The 27,846-nt window shown below is 47.1% G+C and overlaps 1 protein-coding gene across 1 annotated transcript; it reads right to left on the bottom strand.

Moving 5' to 3' along the window:
• Positions 1–71: 71 nt before the first annotated feature.
• On the bottom strand, positions 72–27,597 carry edc4 (enhancer of mRNA decapping 4). Its single transcript, XM_018726688.2, has 29 exons — positions 27,269–27,597; positions 26,363–26,513; positions 25,538–25,649; positions 25,266–25,365; positions 24,181–24,367; positions 23,364–23,511; positions 23,126–23,230; positions 22,680–22,789; positions 21,799–21,882; positions 21,313–21,408; positions 21,099–21,198; positions 20,769–20,949; positions 20,521–20,593; positions 19,295–19,380; positions 18,645–18,832; positions 18,385–18,467; positions 14,922–15,084; positions 14,246–14,691; positions 13,618–13,719; positions 12,828–12,971; positions 12,694–12,727; positions 12,417–12,606; positions 11,967–12,122; positions 6,528–6,643; positions 6,038–6,203; positions 5,360–5,546; positions 4,854–5,073; positions 4,469–4,632; positions 72–3,604 (listed from the first exon to the last, which is right to left on the bottom strand). The coding sequence occupies exons 1-29, from the start codon at positions 27,354–27,356 to the stop codon at positions 3,421–3,423; spliced, it is 4,164 nt and encodes a 1,387-aa protein (XP_018582204.2). The 5' UTR covers positions 27,357–27,597; the 3' UTR covers positions 72–3,420.
• Positions 27,598–27,846: the final 249 nt, after the last annotated feature.

The raw sequence follows: 27,846 nt of genomic DNA, 5'->3' as shown, positions 1-27,846 counted from the left end.
AGAATACAACTTAAAACAATATATTTATTGAACAGATATCTCAAATCGTATACAAAAACATCAAACCGGGAGCAAAACATATACAGTAACAGCCTAAACACAATCAATAAAATATCACGAACTAGAAAAAACCACACAAACCTCACTATAATTACAGGAAAAATATATTATTTATATTTAAAAAATATACCATATGTGCAAGCCACATTCCAACATTCATGTATGTCCATGTTGTTTTGCTTAACCCTGATTAAATTCAAACCTGACTAAATGCGAATACTAGAAACTGTGAAATATCCTACCTTTCAATAGCACTGAACTACCTGAAGATGAGCAAAGGCTTCAGGATTATAGGTACCAGCAACCATTCCAGCCAAACCAAAGCCACGATCCCGAGGGACGAGAAGGGACGAACCAGGGACATTTCGTGTTTACCTTGTAGTTACAGAAGACAGGAATGCAACATTGTTTCATTTCTGCCAATTTTACCTCTTTGTTCTACAGGGTATATATTATGCATGCCAAAAAACCAGACTCTTGGCACTAGCTCTTTAACATAACCTGGAAACAACATTAAAATATATTTGGTTAGCATTAAACAGAACTGAAAAGGAAAACAGAAGCATGGGCAAGCTTTCATACCATCACATTTGAACAGAAGGAACTGAAATGACGGATAAAATTTGAGCATGCGCCACTGAAGCAATGGGGAAAAACCTGGCATTTTACCACAGGAATTCACAAAGGGTGGCGGCCCTTTACAGAACTACGCATTTTAAAGAGGTTTGTCATTCTTTGTCGTCTCTGCTGTTCAAAAGTGTCTCTTTATGGTCCAGGGACACACAGGATACTGACTGGGCACAATGTCCCAAAGCTTCTGCAGAGCGTGACATGCAGTTGATGGCAATGCTGTGCTCATGACAAGCCAGACCATTTACAGCTCCTTTTGGTTGTGTGCCACAATTACCAAAACTCCTACAATAGGTGAATAATTAAACAACAAGGAAAAGAAACAAGGAAACACAGAAGTCTGGTTAACACCGTTTTCTTCCTGTGACTCCAGTACAGTAATATGTAGTATTCCACACCACTGTCAATATGGCCAGAATCTTTAAGTTGACATTTGCAGATTATGTAATTTGTGCAAATAATGAGTAATATAAAAGGAAACCTAAACCGTAATGATTGAAAATCCTAAAAGTTAATTTCAAATAATTTTAAGCCCAAGACAGACCAGTTTCATTCCATACACTTCCCATTTTCCTGAGAATCAAATTCAACCAGTCCAAAGGTATAGAAAATGAGTAATGTTCTCCTGCTGCCTGCAAACACTCGTTTTGCATCCTGCCCACAGAAGGTGCAGAACGTGCAGTGAACTGTACAATGGATGGAGCTTCAATATCGACCGTGTCTGCAGTACTGAGCAAATCACAGTTTTACACCCAGCCAGACTTACTGCACCACACACATACAGTGAAGGGCTCTACAGGGCTTGAACTGACCATCACCACTTTATACAGGTGTTCAGTAAAGAACTGACATTTTGAAAAAAAAGTCTCCATAATGGTGACTGAAAAGGAGATCATACACAATGAATTTATATTCCATACCAAAAGTGTCACATGGACCACTATATATTTTAGGCCAAATGTACAATCTTTAAGAGAAATGGAAGTGTAAGTTCCTAAGGCACAAACAGAATTCCTGCACTTTGGAAGGAAGCTGTCCCAATACAACCAGAGGAAGGTTCTCAGATCATGCCCTGCAAATGCCGTAATGATCAATTAAAGTTAGACTGGATGACAAATAAGATTATCTGGCTTTTGTCTGGGGAAATCAAACAACAGGAAAAAAAAAAACCAGTGAGCTTTTCATAATTGCAAAAAGCATGTGAGTGTCAAATTCTATCGTAATTATCTTAATTGACAGAGTTCTGAGACGAACAAGAAAAAGAATAGGCGGCCCTCCTGGGATTTGATTCAACACCCCTGACCCAAAGTATATACAGTATAGTATAATGACCAACTCTTACTTGCCACTCAAAAAAATGATACCTTCATTGCAGTGTAAGGGCCCCAAAAACAACTTCAGGCATTGCTGTAAATGCACATTCAAAGGCTTAAATTTCATCAGAAAATAAAGTTAAGCTTCAAGCTTTACCCTTTTAACAGCTAAGCACAGATGACCACTTTTGAACAAAGAGAACCTTCATATGAAATCAAAGAAACACTTGCTAAATATTAACTCTGTATATTTACAAAACATACAGCTTTTGGCCAATTGCGTGTTAAACTGCGTAACAATTACATATATTCTTTGAGTAAAGGAAGATTTTTGGTTATCTTTGATATAAACAATACTGAGCATTAGTCACCCCAGGACTGCCCTCTTGGGACAAGAAATCGTACTGCAGTCTCAGAATATGCAGCATTGCATAAATATTTGTAGTGCATTAACCGTCACACTTAATGTGTGAGCTTTTATTTTGTGAAATGATAGTCATCATTCTGTTACATTTATATAAGAAACTGTTTACACCAAAAAATGAGGGAGGGTCAAGTTACATTAATCACCAGAATATACAAACTTTTCTCACCAAGCTTATTGCTGCTATCTGGGCCTCATCTGACAGCCAACCCACAAAGTGTAACAACATAAAAAACCACTATGTCAATTTTAGTGTAAATTATAAACTGACCTGACTTCTAAAAACATAGTGCTTTTGCTTTCCTAAGTAGACAGAAACCTACATAAACACTTAGAAATTTGTAGAACCCAAGAAAAAGTCCAAGCACTTGAAGTCTTTGATTCAATATTAAGGAAAGATACAAAGGTATTATGGAAGAAATGGAGGTGACTGCACATGTACTGGAAAGAAAAGCTTTGCTAAGCAGAACATATGTTTTCCACCTATTGCAAAGAAGCAATCCAGGAGACTTCAGCTTTCGTTCAACCTAAACAGGAGGTCATTTCTGAAGTCCATACAGAGGCAACAAGCATGTGAAAGACACTTCCCGAAAAAGGAAATATTTTCTGCTCCTGATTAATCCTAGTGTTTTTATACTTTCATTACTTTTGAGATAATGAAGGAAATGAAAGCGGTAAATACCATGTTTTAACTTCCTCCCAGACAGACAAGGACTGATTTTTTTTCTCAAGGAAAAAATGGGGGTGGAAATCTTCCACCTGTAGTTACAGTAAAATTAGTGGATTTCTTCATGTCAAAATAAGAACCAAAAAAAAAAAAAAAAAAAAAAAAAAAAGGGAGAAAAAAGGGCCAAATAAGACTGCAGACAGCCAAAATATGTCAGGAATGGAGTAAAACCAAAAGGCAAGAAGAATAAATAATCACAGCACCAGCCCACAGTGCAAGCAGAACCTCCGGGGGGGGGGGCCCAGAAAGCAGAACTGGTGAGGGTCCTAGCGGCTGACCAGGCCCTGAAGCATTAGCAGCAGGCGTCGTGCTCGCTTGTGGAGTCGCCCATGTGGGTCCAGCTGCAGGAACTGGAAGAGCTTCTGCCTTAGCTGGCTCAGTACTGAGCTCATGTGGTCCTGCGTTACAGGGTTGGTATGGTCCAGGTTCATCAGGGCATCCTCCAGGTAACTGAGCAGTGCAGAGAGAGATGGTACAGCTCATCATCAGTGGTTTCAGGAGCTCAGAAGGGTACTAAAGCAGTCATTGCTGCATTCAGTCACTAGGGATATCTTTGTGATTTGTACACGATTCATTTCATGAAAACCTGATTCTCGGAGAATGGAAAGAGTCAATTTTTACGTCAAGGGTATGTGCTGGCAAATGGTTAGGGGAACATTTCACTAAGGGGCTGGTTAGAAGCTGAGCCTTCAGAGCACTAAACTTACAGCAGAAACCCTAGTCTAGGATGACATCTCAGCTTTCCTGCAAAGCAGCTCTGGTGTTCTGCCAGCTGAGCAAAGTCCTTGTCAAAAAGTAGTCTCCACTTTAAAATGTAATCTCTAAGGTCATCAAAAGTTGGTCCATAGTACCTGTGGTTAATATCCCCATACTGGGTAATTAATGTGTAGCACCTACTACTTTAACTAAAAGCAATCATTATGAAGGCAGAGTGCATTAAGAATGAAAGCATTATTCAGCTCAGAGTTTATTTCAACATCTCAAAATATGAAATTACCCCCTTCATGTTTTATCACTACATTATTGCTCACATTGACTGTCTCATCTGTTTTTTTCTTTTTTTTTTAGAAAAGGGAGGTACAGTGTTAACTGGGCACAAGTGCATGCACAAAACAGCCTCAGGGCAGTTGTCTGAATTACAGTTTATTTCAGTCCCTGACCTGATATGGCTATCTGTACACTGCACATAGCATGGAAAAGAAACTAGCGTGTGTTAAAAAATAAATAAATAAATAAATAAATAAATAAATAAACTGTGTGTATGCGTGTGTGAATGGGCAAGAGCACAGCGTGATGCCCAGTGTCTGCTCCTACCTGATCTTTAGTTCGGAGCGGGTGGTTAAGTTGGTGGAAAGCTGCTGGATGAGCGACAGCAGCACAGGTTGAATCAGGGGGCAGGGCTGCTGCCCGAATACCTGCTGGGAGTCCACCGTCTCACAGACATACAGGACAAGGTTCAGATCGGCCGCTGACAGGGCCTATCCGGAGGAGGCCACAGGACCAGTCAAATCAGCATAAGGAAATCACCAATGTTACTGTAATTTCTACATCATTGTCAAGGTTGGTTTGGGGGAGGGGGGGACTGTCAACAAAGGCCCAGGGGCAGAGGGAGTTTGCATAAAGTTAATCAGAGCCCAGAAGTCAAGAGAGAAACATAGGATAGGCATGACCATGTGCCAAACTGGGCATTCCAGCTCACCTGCTGAAAAGCTTGATTGATGTGTCCTTGCTGCAGCAGTTGCAGTATGCTGGTCTGTTGCACCTGGTAGTCCAGGTGGGCTGAGGGGATGGGCGTGCCAGCGGCTGAGCGCATGGCCTGCATGATGCTGGAGGTGACTGCAGCCTGCTGCTCCTTCATGGCCATGGTGACCTCGCCTTTGACAGCCTGTTGGACTTGTGCCAGGATTGAGTCCTGCAGGCTGGAAGGACCACAACAGTGCCAGAAATGGGCCCTCACAATCAGAGGGACGGTGACTCTTAACAATGGTATGGCCACAATATCGATTCTCCTGAAAATTCACAAGTGTACCACAAGTACCATCATGCACATTACAACTAAATGGTGTGTCCTTCATCCACAGATTCGTGACATAATGCTCAGATTCTTAATATCCCTTAATATTTCTGAATACATAAAGTGAGGATGAGAAGCAGTGCATGTAAACTTGACGCTGTGTGTGTATGCACATTGCACGAGAGACGCACTTTCCCACGACCATGTGTAGCTGGTGCTGGACCTCAGAGCGCACACTGCTTGTGATGCTGGCAGCCAGCTGGTCAATGGAGGTCTGTAGGGTGTCAATGAGGGTCTGCAGCTGGCCAATTAGGTGATTCCGGGGCTCCTGCTCCCGCTGTTTCCTGCTCTTTGTGTGACTCTCCAGCTGCTGAATGTCTGCAGGGGGTGCAGGGAGCTATGTTACACAATGTTCACACAGTGTACTGTTGCTGTGCTTTTCTGTCACACCAGCTCAACCTTTAACCCTGAGAACTTGCAAGAATTTCCCTGGTGCTACCCGAGTGAATGAATCTGCTGACTGGAGAAACCGGCACTTTATGTGAAAACATCATTATCAGTATACAGAAGAAAGACAATACTGACAAAGATGTTCTCACTCGGGCCTCTTTTCACTTTACTTCACCTGTACCTAAACACAGATTTTTGCTATTATGTCAAGACTTGCCAAGCTGCTTTAGTTTAAAAACCCATAACATAGTTTAAGACCCTTAACACCCCCACTGGACTTCGTTTAAAAAAGTGAGCAGAGTGCTTCCCAAAATCTTCCTTATAAATAAAGGCTGGATGTTGAGCAGTTTACTTTTGATGCAAAAGAAATGAACAAACTATTTTTCGCTTCTTGGTGACAAGAAGCTGTGGAGCCTTACATTCATTTGTGCCCTGCCTGAAGCTGTCATTTATCTGCAGGAACATGGACTGGCAGCCCTTCTCAAATGTTGGCAACACCACACCCTGGAAGGTGTCCTTGTAGGCTGCATGGATGGGGCCCTGGATGGCCTCTGCCGCTGCCCTGCCAATGGTGTCCATGGTGTTCTGCACAAAGGCCCAGTGTAGAAGGTGTGCAAAAGAGCAAGAGAGATGTGAATCGGAATACATATTTTCTGCATTCAAAATATTGCTTTGGCAAGTGTATAACACAGCAGGCACAACAACAAAACATTTCAGAATTCAGCCAAATTCACTCCGGCAGTAAAACAGACAAAAATTAGTAACTGGAACAAGAAGTTAGTTAACTGGATGAATTGAAGAAAGAAAACAAATGTTCAAAGTGTTTACCTTGAAACAGATTAAGGGTACTAGGATCTACGCCCAGCTTGTACTTCTAATCTGTGCAACCCAACCCAGTAAGGCCCAAACCTTTGACTTGACGACTTTTATGACATTCTCCTTGAGCATTCCCTCCACAGCTGTCAGCTTGGCTCCGATTGTACTGCTGAGCTGCCCGGTGAGAGGTTCCAGGCTCCTGGAGATTGCTGTGATCAGAAAAGAGTACTGAATGATATTGTAGACAGAACCATCTGACGCACAGCCAGTGTGTGTAAATGCCCAAAACTCAAACTGAAATCACTCACTTGTAAAGTAAAAAAAAAAAATAAATAAAAATAATTAATAATAAAATGAAATTAAAAAAGACGCTACATGCAAATCTTTGCTGGTGTTACACATGATAGCAGCACTGAAACTGGGCCCAGGCTCATGATCTCATCACTGCCTACTGAATGTTTCCACGTCAGCTTCAAAGGGCATATTTTATAGATCTATTTCTGAAATTACATTTAGGATGAAACATTAATGACATTAATGAAATGGAAAGTTGTTGGATTAACAAATTTATTAAATCTTATTTCTTTGGTAGAAAAGCTTTTAATATTTATTTCTAAATCGGAAATATGCATCTTTCTCCTTCATATACATTGAAAATCAGGCTTTGTCAGTTCAGACAGTAAGTACTATAAATGTAATTCCCTCGTCAGTATCAAGTGCAAAAGCTTTGCTAATCTTTTTCGCTAATTTCACACATTTTTCCGGCTAAAATATTACTAATAAAGAATAATAAACACAGTACATGATTATATTTTTTTGCTGCACTATTATTTTCACTTTCATTTGTAAATCTGCTTTCTTTCTCTTTTTCTTTTATGAACAACCATAATACTCATGTTGGGGTTAGGGTGCCAGCCCTTTTAAGCAAAAAGTAACTTGAATGAAATCACAAAATAAGTGTTCTTTACATACAAAGTTTTTGTAAACAAACAACTCCTGACAGACACACCAAGTTGAAGAAATATGATGGTTTGTAGCAGCGGATGTCATCCAACACATGTAGTCAGCACTGGAAGTTAGGACTAAGCACTGGGACTTGAAAAAAAAAGTTAATAGGACAATCGTTCTAAGTAAAATAAGTCGAAAAGCATATTTTGTAAGTGGAAGACCACCTGTATGTCTGATCATTTCTGTGCGAGGCCTGCATGAGAACAACTCGAGTTAGCTGAATTTCTACTACAGATGTAGTTGTCATTAATGTCGCTGACCTGGCTTGAGAGACTGTACAACGTTAGGGTCCTCAGTCCTTCATGGGAGCCCCATTGTAATTTGCACCCAACTCCAGCAGGGCCATGCCAAGTACTTTTCACCTTCCCAATATGGTCCTGAAAGCTGCGATCACTCATGACACAAAGGATGTTTCTTTTAACCATCAGTCATGTTATAAATCTCTCATGGTCCAGTTGTAATTTTCAAGTCTAGATAAGCGATACAGGAGGCCATGTGTGTATCACTTATAAGGCTGTTAGGAAGCAACCGATGAAGGCTTCTCTGGCAGACACACGCTGATGACTATCAATCGTAAGAGTCAAACCTTCTTAAATGTCATATTTCCTTAAATTGCCAGTTTGAGAAAAGCCTTTATATATGGGCTATGGTCAAAAGCCACAGCAGTAATCACTTTTTGAGGTGCCAGCAGGTGAAACTTCATTCTATTAAGGCAAAATCTTTCTTCAAGGGCATATTACTTTAAGGTCTTAAAGCAGGGCCTGAATTATTGGGGAAACAGAAACCTTGAATCACCTGAGAAAATCAACGCTGATTAAATAGTGTACCATAGAAACAGGTGACTCAAGCTCAGTTTCAGATTGTCATTCCCAAAGACAATACCCCCAAAATGACATCAGCAGCATATATACATAAAGCCTAGGAGACAATGGGGACCAGGTGAGAGCAGTAATGGTGAACTGGGGTACACTGATGGTGTCAAAGTATGCCATTACACCCATCCATCCATCCATCCATCTTCCTCCGCTTTTATCCGGGGCCGGGTCGCGGGGGCAGCAGTCCGAGCAGAGTACTCCAGACCTCCCTCTCCCCGCACACCTCCTCCAGTTCCTCTGGGGGAACCCCAAGGCGTTCCCAGGCCAGCCGGGAGACATAGTCTCTCCAACGTGTCCTGGGTCTGCCCCGAGGCCTCCTCCCAGTGGGACAAGCCCGGAGCACCTCCCCAGGGAGGCGTCCAGGAGGCATACGGAACAGATGCCCGAGCCACCTCAACTGGCTCCTCTCGATGCGGAGGAGCAGCGGCTCTACTCCGAGCTCCTCCCGGGTGACTGAGCTCCTCACCCTATCCCTAAGGGTGCGCCCAGCCACTCTGCGGAGGAAACTCATTTCTGCCGCTTGTATCCGCGATCTCATTCTTTCGGTCATGATCCAGAGTTCATGACCATAGGTGAGGGTAGGAACGTAGATCGACCGGTAAATTGAGAGCTTCGCCTTACGACTCAGCTCCCTCTTCACCACAACAGACCGGTACAATGACCGCATTACTGCAGACGCCGCACCGATCCGTCTGTCGACCTGCCGCTCCATTTTTCCCTCACTCGTGAACAAGACCCCAAGATACTTAAACTCCTCCACTTGAGGGAGCAACTCCCCCCTAACCCGGAGGGAGCAATCCACCTTTTTCCGACTGAGAACCATGGCCTCGGATTTGGAGGTGCTGATTCTCATCCCCGCCGCTTCGCACTCGGCTGCAAACCTCCCCAGTGCACGCTGCAAGTCTTGACTTGATGAAGCCAACAGGACCACATCGTCCGCAAAAAGCAGAGACGAGATCTCGCGGCCACCAAAACAGACACCCTCCGTTCCCTGACTGCGCCTAGAAATTCTGTCCATAAAAATAATGAACAGAATCGGTGACTAAGGGCAGCCCTGGCGGAGTCCAACATGCACCGGGAACAGGTCTGACTTACTGCCGGCAATGCGAACCAAGCTCCTGCTCCGGTCATACAGGGAACGAACAGCCCGTAGCAACGAGCCCCGAACCCCATAATCCCGAAGCACCCCCCACAGGATGCCACGAGGGACACGGTCGAATGCCTTCTCCAGGTCCACAAAACACATATGGACTGGTTGGGCAAACTCCCACGAACCCTCCAACACCCTAGTGAGGGTATAGAGCTGGTCCAGTGTTCCACGGCCAGGGCGAAAACCGCATTGCTCCTCCTGAATCCGAGGTTCGACTATCGGTCGGATTCTCCTTTCCAGTACCCTGGCATAGACTTTCCCAGGGAGGCTAAGGAGTGTGATCCCCCTGTAGTTGGAACACAATCTCCGGTCCCCCTTCTTAAAAAGAGGGACCACCACCCCGGTCTGCCAGTCCAGAGGCACCGTTCCCGAACTCCACGCGATGCTGCAGAGGCGTGTCAGCCAAGACAGCCCCACAACATCCAGAGACTTGAGAAACTCGGGGCGGATCTCATCCACCCCCGGAGCCTTGCCACCGAGGAGTTTTTTGACTACCTCAGCAACTTCAGCCAGGGTAATGGACGAGTCCCCCTCCGAGTCCCCAGCCTCAGCTTCCTCTACGGAAGGCGTGTCGGAGGGATTGAGGAGATCCTCAAAGTACTCCTTCCACCGCCCGAGAACATCCTCAGCTGAGGTCAGCAGCGCACCACTTTCACTGTAAACAGTGTTCGTGGAACACCGCTTCCCCCCTCTGAGTCGCCGGACGGTTTGCCAGAATCTCTTTGAGGCCGACCGAAAGTCTTCCTCCATGGCCTCACCGAACTCCTCCCAAGCCCGAGTTTTTGCCGCGGCGACTGCCAGAGCCGCGCTCCGTTTGGCCCGTCGGTACCCGTCAGCTGCTTCAGGAGTCCCATGAGCCAGCCAGGCCCGATAGAACTCCTTCTTCAGCTTGACGGCATCCCTTACTTCCGGTGTCCACCACCGTGTTCGGGGATTGCCGCCGCGACAGGCACCGGAGACCTTATGGCCGCAGCTCCGAACAGCCGCACCGACAATGGAGGAGCGGAACATAGTCCATTCAGACTCAATGTCCCCCACCTCCCTCGGGACCTGGTTGAAGCTCTGTCGGAGGTGGGAGTTGAAGACCTCTCTGACAGGGGCCTCCGCCAAACGTTCCCAACAGACCCTCACTATGCGTTTGGGCCTGCCAGGTCTGTCCAGCTTTTTCCCCCGCCATCGAATCCAACTCACCACCAGGTGGTGATCAGTTGACAGCTCAGCCCCTCTCTTCACCCGAGTGTCCAAGACATATGGCCGAAGGTCAGAAGAAACGACTACAAAGTCGATCATCGACCTCCGACCTAGGGTGTCCTGGTGCCAAGTGCACTGGTGGACACCCTTATGCATGAACATGGTGTTCGTTATGGATAAACCGCGACTAGCACAGAAATCCAATAACAACTCACCGCTCGGGTTCAGATCAGGGAGGCCGTTCCTCCCAATCACGCCCCTCCAGGTATCACTGTCGCTGCCCACGTGGGCGTTAAAGTCCCCCAGTAGAACGACAGAGTCCCCAGTGGGAGCGCTTTCCAGCACGCCCCCCAGGGACTCTAAAAAGGCCGGGTACTCTACACTGCCGCTAGGCGCATAAGCACAAACGACAGTGAGAGACCGTTCCCTGACCCGAAGGCGTAGGGAGATGACCCTCTCATTCACCGGGGTAGACTCCAACACATGGCGGCTGAACTGGGGGGCTATTAATAAGCCCACACCAGCCCGCCGCCTCTCACCTTGGGCAACGCCAGAATAGTGGAGAGTCCACCCTCGATCGAGTAGAGTGGTTCCAGAACCCAAGCTGTGAGTGGAAGTGAGCCCGACTATATCTAGACGGTATCTCTCAACTTCCCGCACCAGCTCAGGCTCCTTCCCCGCCAGTGAGGTGACATTCCAAGTCCCAAAAACCAGAGTTGGCGCCCGAGGTTTGGGTCGGCCGGGCACTCGGCCCCGACCACCGCCCAAATCACAACGCACCGGCCCCTTATGGTTTCTCCGGCAGGTGGTGAGCCCACCGAAGAGCGGCTCCACGTTGTGGCTTCGGGCTGAGCCCGGCCAGGCCCCGTGGGCATAGACCTGGCCACCAGGCGCTCGCATGCGAGCCCCCCCCCCAGGCCTGGCTCCAGGGTGGGGCCCCGGTGACCCCATACCGGGCGGGGTAAACGGACGCCTTGATTTTTTTGTCATAAGGGGTTTTTGAACCGCGCTTTGTCTCGTCTGTCATCCAGGACCTGTCTGCCATGGGAGACCCTACCAGGGGCATGTAGCCCCAGACAACATAGCTCCTGGACTCATTCAGGCACTCAAACCCCTCCACCACGATAAGGTGGCGGTTCACGGAGGAGATGCCATTACACCCTCTAAATGAAAATCTTCAGACAGACAGGCCACATGGAGTGTAACACAAATGGCATTCAAAAAAGAGCAATATCCACGTATGCTGTGTTCCTGTTCTGTATTCTTCTCACTCAGACTCCAAGACAGAAAAACAGGAAGTGCACTCACTCTGGGGGAGGGTCTTCCTCAGCTCATCCCGGAACAGCTTGTCCAGGCGATTAGAGACACTTGTTGTTAGGCTGTGTGCCAGCTGTTGTGAGAGTTGCTCCTGCAGCTGTCGGCTGTGGTCCTGCTCTGCCGACACCATGTGCTGCATCCTCTGCTCTGTGGTGTTGGCAGCACAGAGTCAAAGAGCCAGTGAATGATGGAGGAAGGAGATCCCCATCTGCACTTAAGAACTACGTACACCTCCCTATACCTATAGGAGTAGATCTGAGTCCATTTTGTTCTTATGGTTACAACTGCAAAACAATCCAGGCCTGTTCTATGACTACAGCTCAAGATGGAGTCATTCTGGGCCTCCTGTGTCAGTGTGTTTCTGCCTGGACTGCATTCATACCCGCAGTCTGAGAGTAACTCCACTGAGAGCCATTTTGGGCCTGTACAACTGAAGGATACGGTCCCGTTCCTGCTGGGCCGCCATTACATGCTCCACATGGTCCACAATGGAGCGCTGCATGGTGTCCAGGTGGGCCACGAACCTCTGCAGCACCTCTAGTTGACTCTGCCGCAGCTCTGCAATGTCCTGCTGCTGGCCGCGCAGCAGGAGGATCAGCTCTTCCTGCAAGTCTGAGTCCAGTTGTGCAAACTGCAAAGGGCATGACACATTACCCAATCCAAGCAACTAATTTTACCACATAAGATGCAATTCTATCAACCCAGTTTGTAAACATACCTTCTGATCAATTTGTCTGTACTGTGAATAATCTCTGCGGGGGGGGGGGAAAAAAAAAGTTAAATTTTCAAACCAAAATATAGGTACAGGTACATTCCAAATAAAAATGAAACAGTTGCACTGGTGGCACCCACCCATCATCTTTTTTACTCTTTCTCTTGAGCTTTGGCGAACTTCTTGGTGAAACCTTCCAGTCTTTCACCTGTAGTCTGCGAGATGATTTGGAGGCACAGTTCACTGAGGATGAAGCCAGGCTTGTAACCTCATCATCATGGTCACTGTCCATCGAAACACAGAGAATGGAGAACAGAAAAAAATGAGGGATGGGAAGGCAAGTCATGGAGGCTGTACAGACCTTCGATCCTTACTGCACTGGTCATACTGCCGTGGCTTTTTCCCATAAACTTAAAACTTATTTGATTATGGTCGTTTATTAGGACTGGTGAACAAAACAAACTAACTGTACTTAATCACACATCTGCAGCTATGTCTCTTTCTCCTAATGTAATGCACAAATTGTATTTTTCTATGAGATGTATGTTGCTTTGAAGAAAAGCGTCTGCTAAATGAATAAATGTAAACGTAGCACTGTGAACTGCAAAACACCTGCACTGAAAAACACCTGCAGCAATAAACATTCTGATAGAACTTTTTGTAATTCTGCAGTTCTTGTAATTTGTCTTTCATCTCTCTGTGGGTACAAGAATAAGCCAAGGTGTGCGCAGTCATGCTGACTTTCAAAATCGAGTTGCGACAGATGCAAGCTCACAGTGCACAAATATGAGTGGATCACTAATGTCTGTGTTGGTATTGTGTCTGTCACCATGTGGTTATGTAACCCTGTGTATGTCTCACTTCTGCTCCACACTAGCATCCTGGACGTGTTTCTGTGCTTCAAGTTGTGTGTGTGTGTCTCTCTCTCACCTTTGCTCAGCACTTGCATCCTGGCTGTCATTCTGGGTGAGGCTGTACGAGTGTCTGTGATACAGAGAAGCTTTGTGTTTCTCTTTCATCTCCTTGTGGGAACTAAGGCAGACGAAACAAGCCAAGATCAGTACGATGAAACTCACCAACATGCTGAGGGCTTAAATCCTTTATATCACTTCTGTCAGATTTCATAAACAAGAGCAATTTCAATTCTGTTATGCAAATTTGAAAATTCAAAGTAAACAGAAGTACACACATAAAGAGTTTACCCATTCCTCAGGGTGAGCCACACCCCTTCCAACACTCACAGCACCTCTAATATCTGCGTATTTGGAATTCAACAAAACATTTTTCCTCCAGTCTTAAAAATTACTGCCAATGGAGGAGGACAAGCAGTTTCAGCCAGTGTGTGTGTGTGCGCGCAACAGTGCAGGTTTTTGAAAGCTTGTTGCGAGTGTCTGTGTTTTCTGGATGTTTTGTGTCGCATTGGAGCGTGTTCATGTGTGCTGTGGCACATGAGTATTTTGCAAATGAGATTGTATCTCCAAGCATGTTTACATGTCAGTCTATGTGCGTTACATGCATATATAAGTGTAAGTGTGTGCTCATATGTGGTGTGGCTCACCAGTCTGACAGGTTGTTGTCTCGCAGGCTGCCGCGCGTCTCGCGTGTTATGTCTGGGGCTGCAGGCCATGGTTGGCTTGAGCTGCTCTCCGAGCAGACACCTGTGTTCTCCTGTGACAAGGCAGCCTCCAAGAGCGAGGGGGTGGAGCCAATTCGTTCTCCCTCAAGTCCTCCTACTCCTGTCCCTGCGCTGTGCTCCGAGCCCCTTGGGGTCCGTGGGGAGAGCATGTGCAGCGCAGAAGCAGCAGATACCATGCAATCGGCATGAAGAGTCGGGTCCCGTGGTAATGTCTCTGACGCAATCTCGGGGATGTCCTGAGGCAGCACTGTTGAGGCGGAAGAGATAACATCCGGGGAACGCTCCCTAGTCGGGGATGCCTGCAGAACCAAAAGTGGCTCCATGGCCTGCAGGTCCAGCGAGAGCGGTGGTTTGGGGGATGGGATTACCTATAGAAGAGACAGGAGAGATGAGTGACAGCAGGGCCAACCGACAGGACACAAAGGACAACATACCTTTGACAAACACTGTGTTTCACCAGTGTGTGACTTAACCAAGAACAGTAGGCTACAAACCCAGCACCTACCAGAAAGGAGATACCACTTCTCTTAGCGTAGTACTACTCTGCCTTCCCTTCATTCTTTTGCTCATTTTTGATAACAGCAGCAGGCAGCGCTACCTGGATGTTGTTGCTGGGCAGCTGGTCACCCAGGCCTGGGATGAGGATGATGTTGGAGCAGGAGCTGGGGGGTAGTCCAGCACTACTGCAGGCCATACTGCTCAGAGAAAGGCTGCCACTCTCCAGCGACATCTTGGGGCTCTGAATGGGATCCTCTACAGGCCTGAAACACATGGTAGCTGTTATAAAACCAGTGTTTGTACCTTCAGCTGTCAGTGCCACACTACAGCAATCACCACCTGAGCGCTCCACCAGCAACATAAAAACTTCATTCAAATAGTTTGCCCTTTGAGGACTTTGCACACTTCGGTGGGCTCACCACCTGCCGGAGAAACCATAAGGGGCCGGTGCGTTGTGATTTGGGCGGTGGTCGGGGCCGAGTGCCCGGCCGACCCAAACCTCGGGCGCCAACTCTGGTTTTTGGGACTTGGAATGTCACCTCACTGGCGGGGAAGGAGCCTGAGCTGGTGCGGGAAGTTGAGAGATACCGTCTAGATATAGTCGGGCTCACTTCCACTCACAGCTTGGGTTCTGGAACCACTCTACTCGATCGAGGGTGGACTCTCCACTATTCTGGCGTTGCCCAAGGTGAGAGGCGGCGGGCTGGTGTGGGCTTATTAATAGCCCCCCAGTTCAGCCGCCATGTGTTGGAGTCTACCCCGGTGAATGAGAGGGTCATCTCCCTACGCCTTCGGGTCAGGGAACGGTCTCTCACTGTCGTTTGTGCTTATGCGCCTAGCGGCAGTGTAGAGTACCCGGCCTTTTTAGAGTCCCTGGGGGGCGTGCTGGAAAGCGCTCCCACTGGGGACTCTGTCGTTCTACTGGGGGACTTTAATGCCCACGTGGGCAGCGACAGTGATACCTGGAGGGGCGTGATTGGGAGGAACGGCCTCCCTGATCTGAACCCGAGCGGTGAGTTGTTATTGGATTTCTGTGCTAGTCGCGGTTTATCCATAACGAACACCATGTTCATGCATAAGGGTGTCCACCAGTGCACTTGGCACCAGGACACCCTAGGTCGGAGGTCGATGATCGACTTTGTAGTCGTTTCTTCTGACCTTCGGCCATATGTCTTGGACACTCGGGTGAAGAGAGGGGCTGAGCTGTCAACTGATCACTACCTGGTGGTGAGTTGGATTCGATGGCGGGGGAAAAAGCTGGACAGACCTGGCAGGCCCAAACGCATAGTGAGGGTCTGTTGGGAACGTTTGGCGGAGGCCCCTGTCAGAGAGGTCTTCAACTCCCACCTCCGACAGAGTTTCAACCAGGTCCCGAGGGAGGTGGGGGACATTGAGTCCGAATGGACTATGTTCCGCTCCTCCATTGTCGGTGCGGCTGTTCGGAGCTGCGGCCATAAGGTCTCCGGTGCCTGTCGCGGCGGCAATCCCCGAACACGGTGGTGGACACCGGAAGTAAGGGATGCCGTCAAGCTGAAGAAGGAGTTCTATCGGGCCTGGCTGGCTCATGGGACTCCTGAAGCAGCTGACAGGTACCGACGGGCCAAACGGAGCGCGGCTCTGGCAGTCGCCGCGGCAAAAACTCGGGCTTGGGAGGAGTTCGGTGAGGCCATGGAGGAAGACTTTCGGTCGGCCTCAAAGAGATTCTGGCAAACCGTCCGGCGACTCGGAGGGGGGAAGCAGTGTTCCACGAACACTGTTTACAGTGGAAGTGGTGCGCTGCTGACCTCAGCTGAGGATGTTCTCGGGCGGTGGAAGGAGTACTTTGAGGATCTCCTCAATCCCTCCGACACGCCTTCCGTAGAGGAAGCTGAGGCTGGGGACTCGGAGGGGGACTCGTCCATTACCCTGGCTGAAGTTGCTGAGGTAGTCAAAAAACTCCTCGGTGGCAAGGCTCCGGGGGTGGATGAGATCCGCCCCGAGTTTCTCAAGTCTCTGGATGTTGTGGGGCTGTCTTGGCTGACACGCCTCTGCAGCATCGCGTGGAGTTCGGGAACGGTGCCTCTGGACTGGCAGACCGGGGTGGTGGTCCCTCTTTTTAAGAAGGGGGACCGGAGATTGTGTTCCAACTACAGGGGGATCACACTCCTTAGCCTCCCTGGGAAAGTCTATGCCAGGGTACTGGAAAGGAGAATCCGACCGATAGTCGAACTTCGGATTCAGGAGGAGCAATGCGGTTTTCGCCCTGGCCGTGGAACACTGGACCAGCTCTATACCCTCACTAGGGTGTTGGAGGGTTCGTGGGAGTTTGCCCAACCAGTCCATATGTGTTTTGTGGACCTGGAGAAGGCATTCGACCGTGTCCCTCGTGGCATCCTGTGGGGGGTGCTTCGGGATTATGGGGTTCGGGGCTCGCTGCTACGAGCTGTTCGTTCCCTGTATGACCGGAGCAGGAGCTTGGTTCGCATTGCCGGCAGTAAGTCAGACCTGTTCCCGGTGCATGTTGGACTCCGCCAGGGCTGCCCTTAGTCACCGATTCTGTTCATTATTTTTATGGACAGAATTTCTAGGCGCAGTCAGGGAACGGAGGGTGTCTGTTTTGGTGGCCGCGAGATCTCGTCTCTGCTTTTTGCGGACGATGTGGTCCTGTTAGCTTCATCAAGTCAAGACTTGCAGCGTGCACTGGGGAGGTTTGCAGCCGAGTGCGAAGCGGCGGGGATGAGAATCAGCACCTCCAAATCCGAGGCCATGGTTCTCAGTCGGAAAAAGGTGGATTGCTCCCTCCGGGTTAGGGGGGAGTTGCTCCCTCAAGTGGAGGAGTTTAAGTATCTTGGGGTCTTGTTCACGAGTGAGGGAAAAATGGAGCGGCAGGTCGACAGACGGATCGGTGCGGCGTCTGCAGTAATGCGGTCATTGTACCGCTCTGTTGTGGTGAAGAGGGAGCTGAGTCGTAAGGCGAAGCTCTCAATTTACCGGTCGATCTACGTTCCTACCCTCACCTATGGTCATGAACTCTGGATCATGACCGAAAGAATGAGATCGCGGATACAAGCGGCAGAAATGAGTTTCCTCCGCAGGGTGGCTGGGCGCACCCTTAGGGATAGGGTGAGGAGCTCAGTCACCCGGGAGGAGCTCGGAGTAGAGCCGCTGCTCCTCCGCATCGAGAGGAGCCAGTTGAGGTGGCTCGGGCATCTGTTCCGGATGCCTCCTGGACGCCTCCCTGGGGAGGTGCTCCGGGCTTGTCCCACTGGGAGGAGGCCTCGGGGCAGACCCAGGACACGTTGGAGAGACTATGTCTCCCGGCTGGCCTGGGAACGCCTTGGGGTTCCCCCAGAGGAACTGGAGGAGGTGTGCGGGGAGAGGGAGGTCTGGAGTACTCTGCTCGGACTGCTGCCCCCGCGACCCGGCCCCGGATAAAAGCGGAGGAAGATGGATGGATGGATGGATGGACTTTGCACATCAAGCCTTTAGGTTACCGATGTGTGCTCTGTAAAGTTCATTGGTAACACATGCAATTGTGCTAGTCCTTTGTTTGAAACTGAACAATGACACCAAATGTAACCCACCTGCCACTGGAGCTGCCAGGAGTGCGGCTCATAGGGGTTGCTGGGGTCAGGCTGTTAGAACCACCACCTGGGGAGGCTGGTATCTGACCGGAAAATAGAAAGATCAGTTTCCACAGAGTATTAACACTCAGAAGTTATGGTCCTTGCTCTCTGCAGGCACTGACAGTTTAAACAGATAAGAATTAAGCTAAACAAGTCAAGAAGTACAAGGATGAGGATATGAAACTTCACTGTCTCAAAGAAAAAGAAGGATGCAGTACCGAAGCAGTTGGTGTCATGAAGGCATCAGGGGTCATGAGTTTCGGTTTGGCATCATCAACAGGAGACAGGAAGTCAACAGAAGTTGGCAGGGAGGGGATTCTCTGCAGGTCATTCTGGGAATCGAAGTGGGACCCCTTGTCAGAACACAAACCTTCGATGCCTGTCTCTGCAAGGTGATCCACGTAACCTGAAAGCAGAGGCACCCTGCCTTAATCCTGTGAATTAATGCTTAGTGCTCTGGTGAACATGCACGCTGCCGTCCACTGTCATACATAAGTTTAAAAATGTTCAAAATTCCACCTTCCCCACTCCCACCAAGACAGCAGTAACGGGGACACATAGAGAAGGTTCATACACAGGATCTGTGCACTTTGTAGCCAATACTGTCTGTGCTGTTATATAGTACACAGACATAACAGCAGATAAAAAGATCTCTCAGAAATGAACTTATTTGAATAACAGATATGGGAGATAAGTAATCCAGTCTAAGGTATTAGAGGTGTGAATAGTTCCACAAGTATTTTCAGTTGTGCCATATGATGTTAGACAAAGCTTTTCAAAGGTGACCCGATTTTACAATTAAAAGTAATTCTAAAAATCTGAAGTATCTACTGCCCAGAAAAGCCTTTGGGACAGACTAAAGACGTACCATAGCTGGCTTGCGAGTTGTCGTGAGGTGTGACATCGGCAGTACCAAGATAAGGCTGGAAGCAGACCTGTACGTCCTGGAGAGACCTGAGGGCACATTTAAATACAGATCAAATGGGCTCCACAATGATGAAGGTCAGATGGGCCAAGCAATATCACACAAATGCAAGTCCCCAGAGTTACCGTGAAAACACTGCTGGAAAATTTCAGTCTCACCCTTTCAATTTACAGCAACAGAGTGGACAGCCGTGGCAAGAAGCTCTCTGGTTTAATGCCCAACCCTGCTGCTATTGCTGCTGAAGTATGACTGAGCACATCACACAGCTTATTGTTAAGAGGATGAGTCAGACTTTAGCTTATCTCTACAATCAGATAGATAAACAGCTACGCTACCTTCTCTGTGCCAGAAATTAATACCTCAAACGACAAGAGCTCTGAACATTGGCTCTGACCTGAAACAACCGCTGTAAAAAAATTGCATTGTACAAGGTGTTAACTCAGAACCACAGTAGCACAGAGGAAGTTGATGAGTGGAATTACTACAGCTAATCCCCACATAATAAGACTAACTGGAGCAGGGGAGTCTTGCCATGGAACTAACCGATCATTCATCAGTACATAGAAATGTATCATAAATAAGATTTTTTAAAAATCACTGACTTAACAGTAATGTTTCCGTATGTAACTTTCAAGGATTTTTTTTTGTTGTGCATTTACAGACGTTTACCAGCAAAAAACTTAGTTTAAAAACAATGTTCTATCATTTTGCCAAGTATCCTATAACTAACAAGAAAAATTACCAATGGTTACATTTACATTTATTTGACGCTTTTCTCAATGATGTTAACAAGAGATATGAGTCTGCTAAAACAATATGTAAGTTCCTTCCATTTCTGCATTTTCAAAAAATACAGAACTGGAAATAATATATTATGTATTTAGAGTTGTACACTTCAAAATCAATTTAAATATATAAATTAAGTGTTTTTTCTATAGTTTGATAATGCAATAATAAATAACGCTGAAATGCACTGAACTATCAGATCATTTCAGCATCCTGCCACCTAAGGTCTGGGCACAGTGAACAAACTGTATATTCATAAATAGACAAAGAACTTGTTGTTGTACTATAGGCAAACGGTTTGCAAGTATACGTACTGTGAAAAGTAAGATGGGAAAATAAAGACTAAACACCCCTGCCAACTCACCACACAGAGATACACTCACTTGGTGTGGATGCAGTACAGTTTGATCTGTATGGTTTGATCAGCTTTTGCCTCCAGGGCTCCATGACTTCCCTCTGCACAACAAAGAGAAATCCCCCCCCCGGTAAATCACAGCAGAAGAAGCAAAAAAGTATACAAAGTATACTTTCTCTGCTTTTCACACCACAGCTGAAGGAAGATGAGGAAGAGGATGGGATGGTTACAAACTGATCAACACATCCTATCTTTCCACACACCAGTGGTGCCCACCGTTTGTCGTGCTCTCGCTCTCCTCGTCAGGAGGAAGGACTTCGGTGTGACGCATGCGGCCACGACTCACGTCCTGGATGCCGAAGCTAAGGACAGGGTGCGTGAGGAGGAACTCTGAAATGGCCGTGAAGGCTGCCATGCCCTTCTCCTGGTCCTGCACCAGCTCCATCACATATAGGACCTGCCGGGCAGACACAACAAAGGCCTTAGACACAAACACCTTAAACCACACACTTTAAGAAACATTCAACCGCTATTTTACAGCCCACCAGACAAAGAATGAGTAAAGTAAAATCTGCCTGAAACAAGACGCTTTCATAGACTACTCACCTTCCTCTGCACGTCACTGAGAATCAAGAATTCTGCTGATAGGTCCAAACTGGCCTTCAGAGTGGGCATTACAGAGGGGCTAAAGTGGTCTGGAGAGAACCTAAAATGCACCAGAGAGAAAAGCAGCGTGGATCTTTAGTGGATAAGCAGTTGGACTTCGTGCAATGTAAAACCACTGAACCGTAGAGAGAACAAATCTTTGACATGAGCCAACCTGACTGTCTGCAGGCAACTCCAGGACACCGTACACCACATCTTAAGCTCCCGGTTCTGATCCGCTCCCGTGATAAGGAAACGCCAGAATGGCACACTGCCCAAAGAAAGAACCGCAGAATGGGAGGAAAAAAGTTTGATGGCAACGAAAGCGGGATTCCAGGGGAACGAGGCCTACTGCATTCTGCACACAAACACACAGCAGGGCAACTGAAGTCTAATTAAAAAACTAAGGGAAGTCGAAGAAGCAGGAGATGCAAAAAAAGTGCAATTCCCCACAGTAAGTTTGACTGTAATTACAGATTGAAAGATGCAAATGTACACCATCAGGGAAGCCTGTTTCTTTATGTATGTTCATCTCCATTTTTTGGCAGATGCTTATAGCCCTCAGGGCAGAACCTTGATCCCACTCCACCTCCCCTTTACTCCTTTGTAAAGGCTCAAAAGAGCAACATGGGACCAGGAACAAAGCATTCTGGGTACATACTCAGGGTCCTGCTTCTTGTGGTTGTCACAGAAGAGCAAGCATGACAGCGGCCTCCCACTGTGGGGTTTCCACTCATGCAGGCACCTGAGGGCACAGGGGAGTGATGAGGAGGAGATTTGTGAAAGGGCCCGGATTTAATTACTCCACAGACAATGAGCCTCTGTGCAACAGAAGCAACTGACAGCATTTTCATTATTCAAACAGAACAAAAAAAACTGATTTATCTGAAGAGAAAACTGGAAGTAATTAGTGTCAGATACAAGTGCGAAGCAGAGCAGTAGTTAGACCACTAAAATACAGAGCAAAAATTTTCAATAACTTGTTCATTACAGGGTTGCGGTGGTCCGGAGCCTATCCCTGAAGCACAGGGCATGAGGCAGGGTGCATCATGGATGGGATGCTTGTCCATCGCAGAGCAATCATATTCACATTCACTCATACATACACACACTAGGTGCAATTTTCAGCAATTCACATTACATTTAGATGTATTTATTTAACGGGCGCTTTTCTCTAAAGTGAACTTCAGTGATAACTATGTAGTATTTAGATGACAACTTTATCCAAAGTGATACACAGTGCTAGACACAATACAGTGAACTATATAGTCATTCACCATTTTCACATAAAAGCAATCCAACACACCTACATATACACACTAAGGGCAATTTAGTCACCAATTCACACAAAACACTACACTGTGCTGCCCTAAACTAAAAACCTTTGGGATCACTTGCAGAAAAATATACAGCTCTTTATACTAGATTTTCTGTGACAAAAAGAACAAAAGTACCAGATAAAATAGGACAAACAAGGATAAAGAATCTGGGTCCACGTTGGCTATTAAACAGCTGAATAATATAGCATAATATACACTGAACCTGGGGTGATCCTGCCCTTCAATGTAAATCTGCCAGAATTTGACGTATCCATCATGGCTGGCTGTAGCAAGGACGGCCCCATCCGGAGACAAGGCGCCTTCGCTAATTGGCTGGAGATACAAACACACAGTCCCCATGAGCACAAGGAGAGAAGCGCAGTGTCAACAGTACACAGCCAATCACGGAGACAGTAATTCACCACATCATCAACACCTAGGACTGGGGCCCTCTAACACTCTTGTTACTTAACACTCATTTAAATATTTACTGTTAAATAATATCAATTTCAAACACAAGACAAAATCAAACAAAAGAATGTTGACTTAAAGGTGTGGGAGATGAGTAGAAAATATCACAACCTCCCAGTTCCACAGGTGAAGTTATGTGCATTCTGTTAACTATCACAGTGAGTGAGACTCAAGAGCAGAGCTGAATGTCGGCCTCACCGCCTGGTGTCCCCTGACCGTGACAAATCCATCATTCAGATCAGTGGCGTCTGCTGGCCACGAGCTGTTGTTGGCTATAAGGATGTCAAGATCCCACACTTCCGCCTAAAATCACAGAAGAACACAACATTCAACCTCTATTTATGGTATCTCTGGTTCCCATGTATCCCTCACACAAACTCATACAAAATGCAGCAGCAATCTTTGTGAGGGAAACTTAAGTCAGCGTGGTGTGTACCCGGTCCTCATGAAGCAGGGCCAGGGTTTGGCAGGCATCCTCGGGGTTCTCCTCGTTGTCCTCAGGGATGAAGGGGCACCAGATGAGCCTCCGGTTGAGGTTCAGTGGTGTGTCGGCAGGCCTCTGGATGTAAACGACAATCTCATCTCTGAAGGATAACATTAAGGAGGAACAGAGGAACTCTACACACACACACATAATACAGGCAGCTGTAACACTCCACCCCACTTTTAATACCAAATGACAAAGAAGAAAGTCAGCAAGTCTATGGAAAAAGTACTTGTTCAGCATATAATTACCTAAAGAGATCAGATACTCGTTGTCAGCTTCACATTCTAAATGGTAAGCCTTTCTTGGAAAATTTGTCAGTTTGTTTCTTGTTACTGGATTAGATAAAGATCTCTGGCAAGATCTGAGAAAGGATGCTGGAAAAATACCAAGCCTCATCAAGTTTAAAAGCCAAAATTCCCTTTCCAACGAGCTGCCATTTTCTCTCTGTACATAAAAGATTTTAAAAGGTCAAATAAAATCCATCATTTGGGCCTCTGCTCGCTATTCTACACAACAAAAAATATTGCTACAGTGTCAAGAAGAAGAAAATGGTTGAATTGATCCAAACATCTGCAGCTGCACTGATTAGATCATTAAGAATAAAATTTAAAAATATAAAAAGCTTCTGTAGAAGTACAGCTGCTCGACACAAGTGAGACACAGTTTTAAGAAACAAAAAAAACTACTTGTGTACCACATGGTCTGTGCACGCTGCTTTGACTCCACCACTTTCTCTGTGTCAGTCAAGGAGGCTTTGAGAGGATATTGGATTTTGCCACCATGGCTGGTGAGCAGCCATACAAACAGGTTTCCAGCCTCGTCCAGACAGGCCAGCTGGTTGGAGTCGAGGTGGGCGAAGGCTAGGTCGGTGACCGCACCTGTGAAGCCCTTCAGCAGAGTACGCTCTGCTGTGCCCAGGCTCAGCACCCGGATCATGGCATAGCTATTGGCACCTGGGCACAATTAACACAAACAAACACATTGTTTTGCACTGAATCATAAACAAAAGTAAACACAAGGCTACATCCACACTTTATAGTCTGGTCAATTATCTCTCTCATGCTATATTTCACACATGGGTGCCATATTAACAGTTTCACAAGCAGCAATTAGCTAAGTGACAATTCACACCTTAAATATCCCAACAGTACTCTCGATTAGAAGGAATATTGGCAGTTCTGTGTATTAAAAGAACCAACTTCAGAACTGAAAATGAAGCCTAACTGCAAATGACCATATTAACAACTGTAACCATGAGAAACAAAAGACGGATTCCGCCTAATTGAAGATGTTCAGTCTCACAGCGCCCCCTGGGTGGTTTAAATGTGCTATTGCAACACCAGGACCCAACTTCCAAAGACAAAAGCAGGAGGCCCTGGTTCTTCTTCCTCAACACTGTTTCATTCTCCTTCTTTTGAAGCTTTCACTAATCAAGCAGTTTCCAAATCTGACCCTAAAAAGCTCAAGTCCAGGTTGTGATGTCACCCTGAATGACCAGTTTCCAGAGCAGCAGAGCACCCTTTAAGTGGGAGATACTTAAGCAAATTGCCTGTTTGACATAGAACAGGTGAATCTGACATATTGGAAACGGGTGACTTGACAGTAAACACACAAATGCTATTGTCACCAACTACAATAGTAGTATATGAATGACTACATGTTGGTAACAAGCCATCAGAAGGCACCAGCCCAAGGTTCACCCTTACCCTATTCCACAATGATCAGGTTTCTGGCTCCTAAACTATTTGTTGTTATATTTTTTTAAAAAGTACTTTGTACACTTATACATAGGTGCTTGTGGGCCAGTACTACACAGTCTTGGCTGAAGAGTATTTAAAAAGCAACGCTCACCCCTGATGGTGTACGCCAGGTGGAGGTTCGAGACGGCGATGAGATTGCCATGGTAATATTTGTGCTCCCAGTCATATTTTGCCACAGGCTGGATTTTAACCTATTTAGAAGTGTAAACAAAACTGTTAGCCCTACAGAAAATGGGCAAACTGCATCACAAGAGCATGATTGTGTATGACAGACCACACTCAGTTCAGGGCACCTTCTAGTTTTAACTGGCCCGTCACTAAGGAAATGGCTAGCCTTCACTAGATGTGTTCCCATGCACTCACCCTGTTGCTGCCCCGGGCCTTGCTATTGATGCTGGAGTCGTGACTGGCAACAATCTCGACATTGCTGCCGAAGATGGCAATGCTGGTGGAGCTGTCATCTCCAGTGAGGCAGCTGGAGGACATAAAAGCCCAGCAAGTTGATTTTTTTTTTTTTTAAAGTTTATATGTATATATACTTACATATATACACACACACACACACATATATGTATGTTCGCAACATCAAATTATATTTCCATCTTACACAAGTCTACCGTGTAAATGAAATACCAATAAGCACTCAAAATCCTGATATGGTTAAATTAAGTACAACAATCTCTTCAACCGTATCTCATACAAAATGAACGAGGTTACTAAACTGCCCACAGTTAAGAGAGTGAGGAAACATATACACAAAATGCATTCTGAGATGGAAATAAAATTCTATTGCTTGCTAATGTGCACATCCTTACACTGACTACTTAATTGTGAATTTTGAATTACTGGCCCAATTACTACAAAACTATGTACTACGTTGTAATTATAATATGTCTACAAGCTAAAAATAAAGTATAAACATTACTGTGAAATTGCCATCTTTGAGATATTTCCACGGGAAAGTAATCAGTGAAATAAATTCAGCGCAATATTTTCTCCGCGTGTATTTATATTTCTAGGAAGGGGTCCCTTGGCTTTCGTCAGATTCTCCGAGGGGTCCGCGGCCTAGAAAAGGCAAAGAACCTCCGATTTGTACATTGACGCAAATCTGAATCTGAAAAGAAGAAACGAGCACCGCCAGCCCACGAGGAGAGATCGGATGTCAGACGAAGAAGAGAAGCTGCACACATGATCTGTCGATCCCGGGCGCCGACGTCCACGCCACGGGCGGTCGAGTCAGCCGGGGCGGCTCTCTCCCCCCCGGACGGGGCATCTGCTCCGAACAGCCCATTCAGGTCGCCGTTGAAGGGGGCCTTCTGCCTTTCCGCCGAGGCGCCGTCTGCGAGGTGACATAAGAAACGCGGAGTGAGCAAACGAGCGAGAGCCTCTAAACGCCAAACCGCAACGGACAGGAGTCTCCTCGTCATCCGAGTCCACCGTCATCCGCACGGCGTCTCTGCCCGAGCCCAGCAGCACCGTTAGTTTGCGTAGCTCTAACATGGGCGCAGACGCACAAAGAAGTGGTGTCCGGGTTTAATATGCGGGACAGCAGGGGGCGTAGTGGTTCGAGTCAACTGCCGATCCCACCTCCTCTGGCTGCTGCAGTACCTCGAGCAAGGAACTTACCCTTAGGAACAAAACAGTAAAAAAAAAAAAAACAACCTGCTGCTGTATCGTATCATCATGTGGATAAATAGAGTCGCTGCGGAAAAAAAACGCGTCAGAAATGGAAATGCAAGACCAGGACTAGTAGGAGCCCTGCTGGGAACTTCTTCCTCGGGGGGAACAAGAAGGCAGCAAGCCAGGTCTCTGAGTGCTGCACGCAGCTGCCCAGCCCTCCTAGAGTCCTACACACAGTCCCTCTGTGTGACACTAGTAACTGTTATGAACTGTCGCTAAGTGTCCCCCCCAGCCAGGGCAAGAGAAAACGCACACGGGACACCGACACTGCAGGCTAAACCGTCCGCTGCGGGTCCGCTGACAACATCCTGGCCGGTCCTGTCCGCGCGCGGCCCACAGACCCCCCGCCCCGTGCGCGCTCGCCGCGCGCCCCCGCCTTCTTCACACTCTCAGCCCGCCGCGCGCAAAACCCACCGGCGCCGCTCCCGCCGCGGTCCAGCTTCAGGATGTCCCGAAGGCGCTGCGTCGCGTCCTCGATATCAATGTCGGCGTGTGCAGCCATGAGGTGGGAGGGGAGGAGGGGAAGAGCCCAGGAGCGAGAAAGGACAGGAGACGGAGCGCTCACACACTGTGTACGGCAGTCGCGAGCCCTCAGTCTCAGCTACTTCCGCCCGGCCGGTGCTCACAGCAAATGCATCCCCGGCCGCTGGGAGAACACGAGCGTCTCACTTGCGTTCCAGTCCGGGATTAATTACGGGCGGCTCGAATCGATAATACTAACAAAGAACCTTTTTCTTTTACAGTATCCCTAAAAACACATGTAAGCTTCTGCATTTCTTGCGCGAAGTCACTGTTTCACAAACGCCGCAAATCCACGTAGCACGGGCGTGAGCGAGAAACGCTGAACAATGAATCATCATCATGCCACTTCCTCCTGCATCGAGTCTCATTCCGAGGGCTATAATCAACAGACTTAAATCATTTCACATACTTTTATTTTCTTGCATGTTGAATCGGCAGTCCCCCGTAAAAAAAAAAAAAAAAAAAACGGA

Source organism: Scleropages formosus, chromosome 7 (genome assembly GCF_900964775.1).
Source record: "Scleropages formosus chromosome 7, fSclFor1.1, whole genome shotgun sequence".
Taxonomy (NCBI): Eukaryota; Metazoa; Chordata; class Actinopteri; order Osteoglossiformes; family Osteoglossidae; genus Scleropages; species Scleropages formosus.
Note: the sequence above shows the minus strand (reverse complement) of the source record. Positions and strands in the feature narration are given on the sequence as shown.

Coding starts and splice junctions, on each gene's coding strand:
- edc4 (XM_018726688.2), bottom strand. CDS start 27,356: ATGGCTGCACACGCCGACATTGATATCGAGGACGCGACGCAGCGCCTT. Junction 21,409..21,798: donor CACAAGAAGCAGGACCCTGA/GTATGTACCCAG, acceptor TTCTTTGGGCAG/TGTGCCATTCTGGCGTTTCC. Junction 12,607..12,693: donor ACAGACAAATTGATCAGAAG/GTATGTTTACAA, acceptor TGCCCTTTGCAG/TTTGCACAACTGGACTCAGA.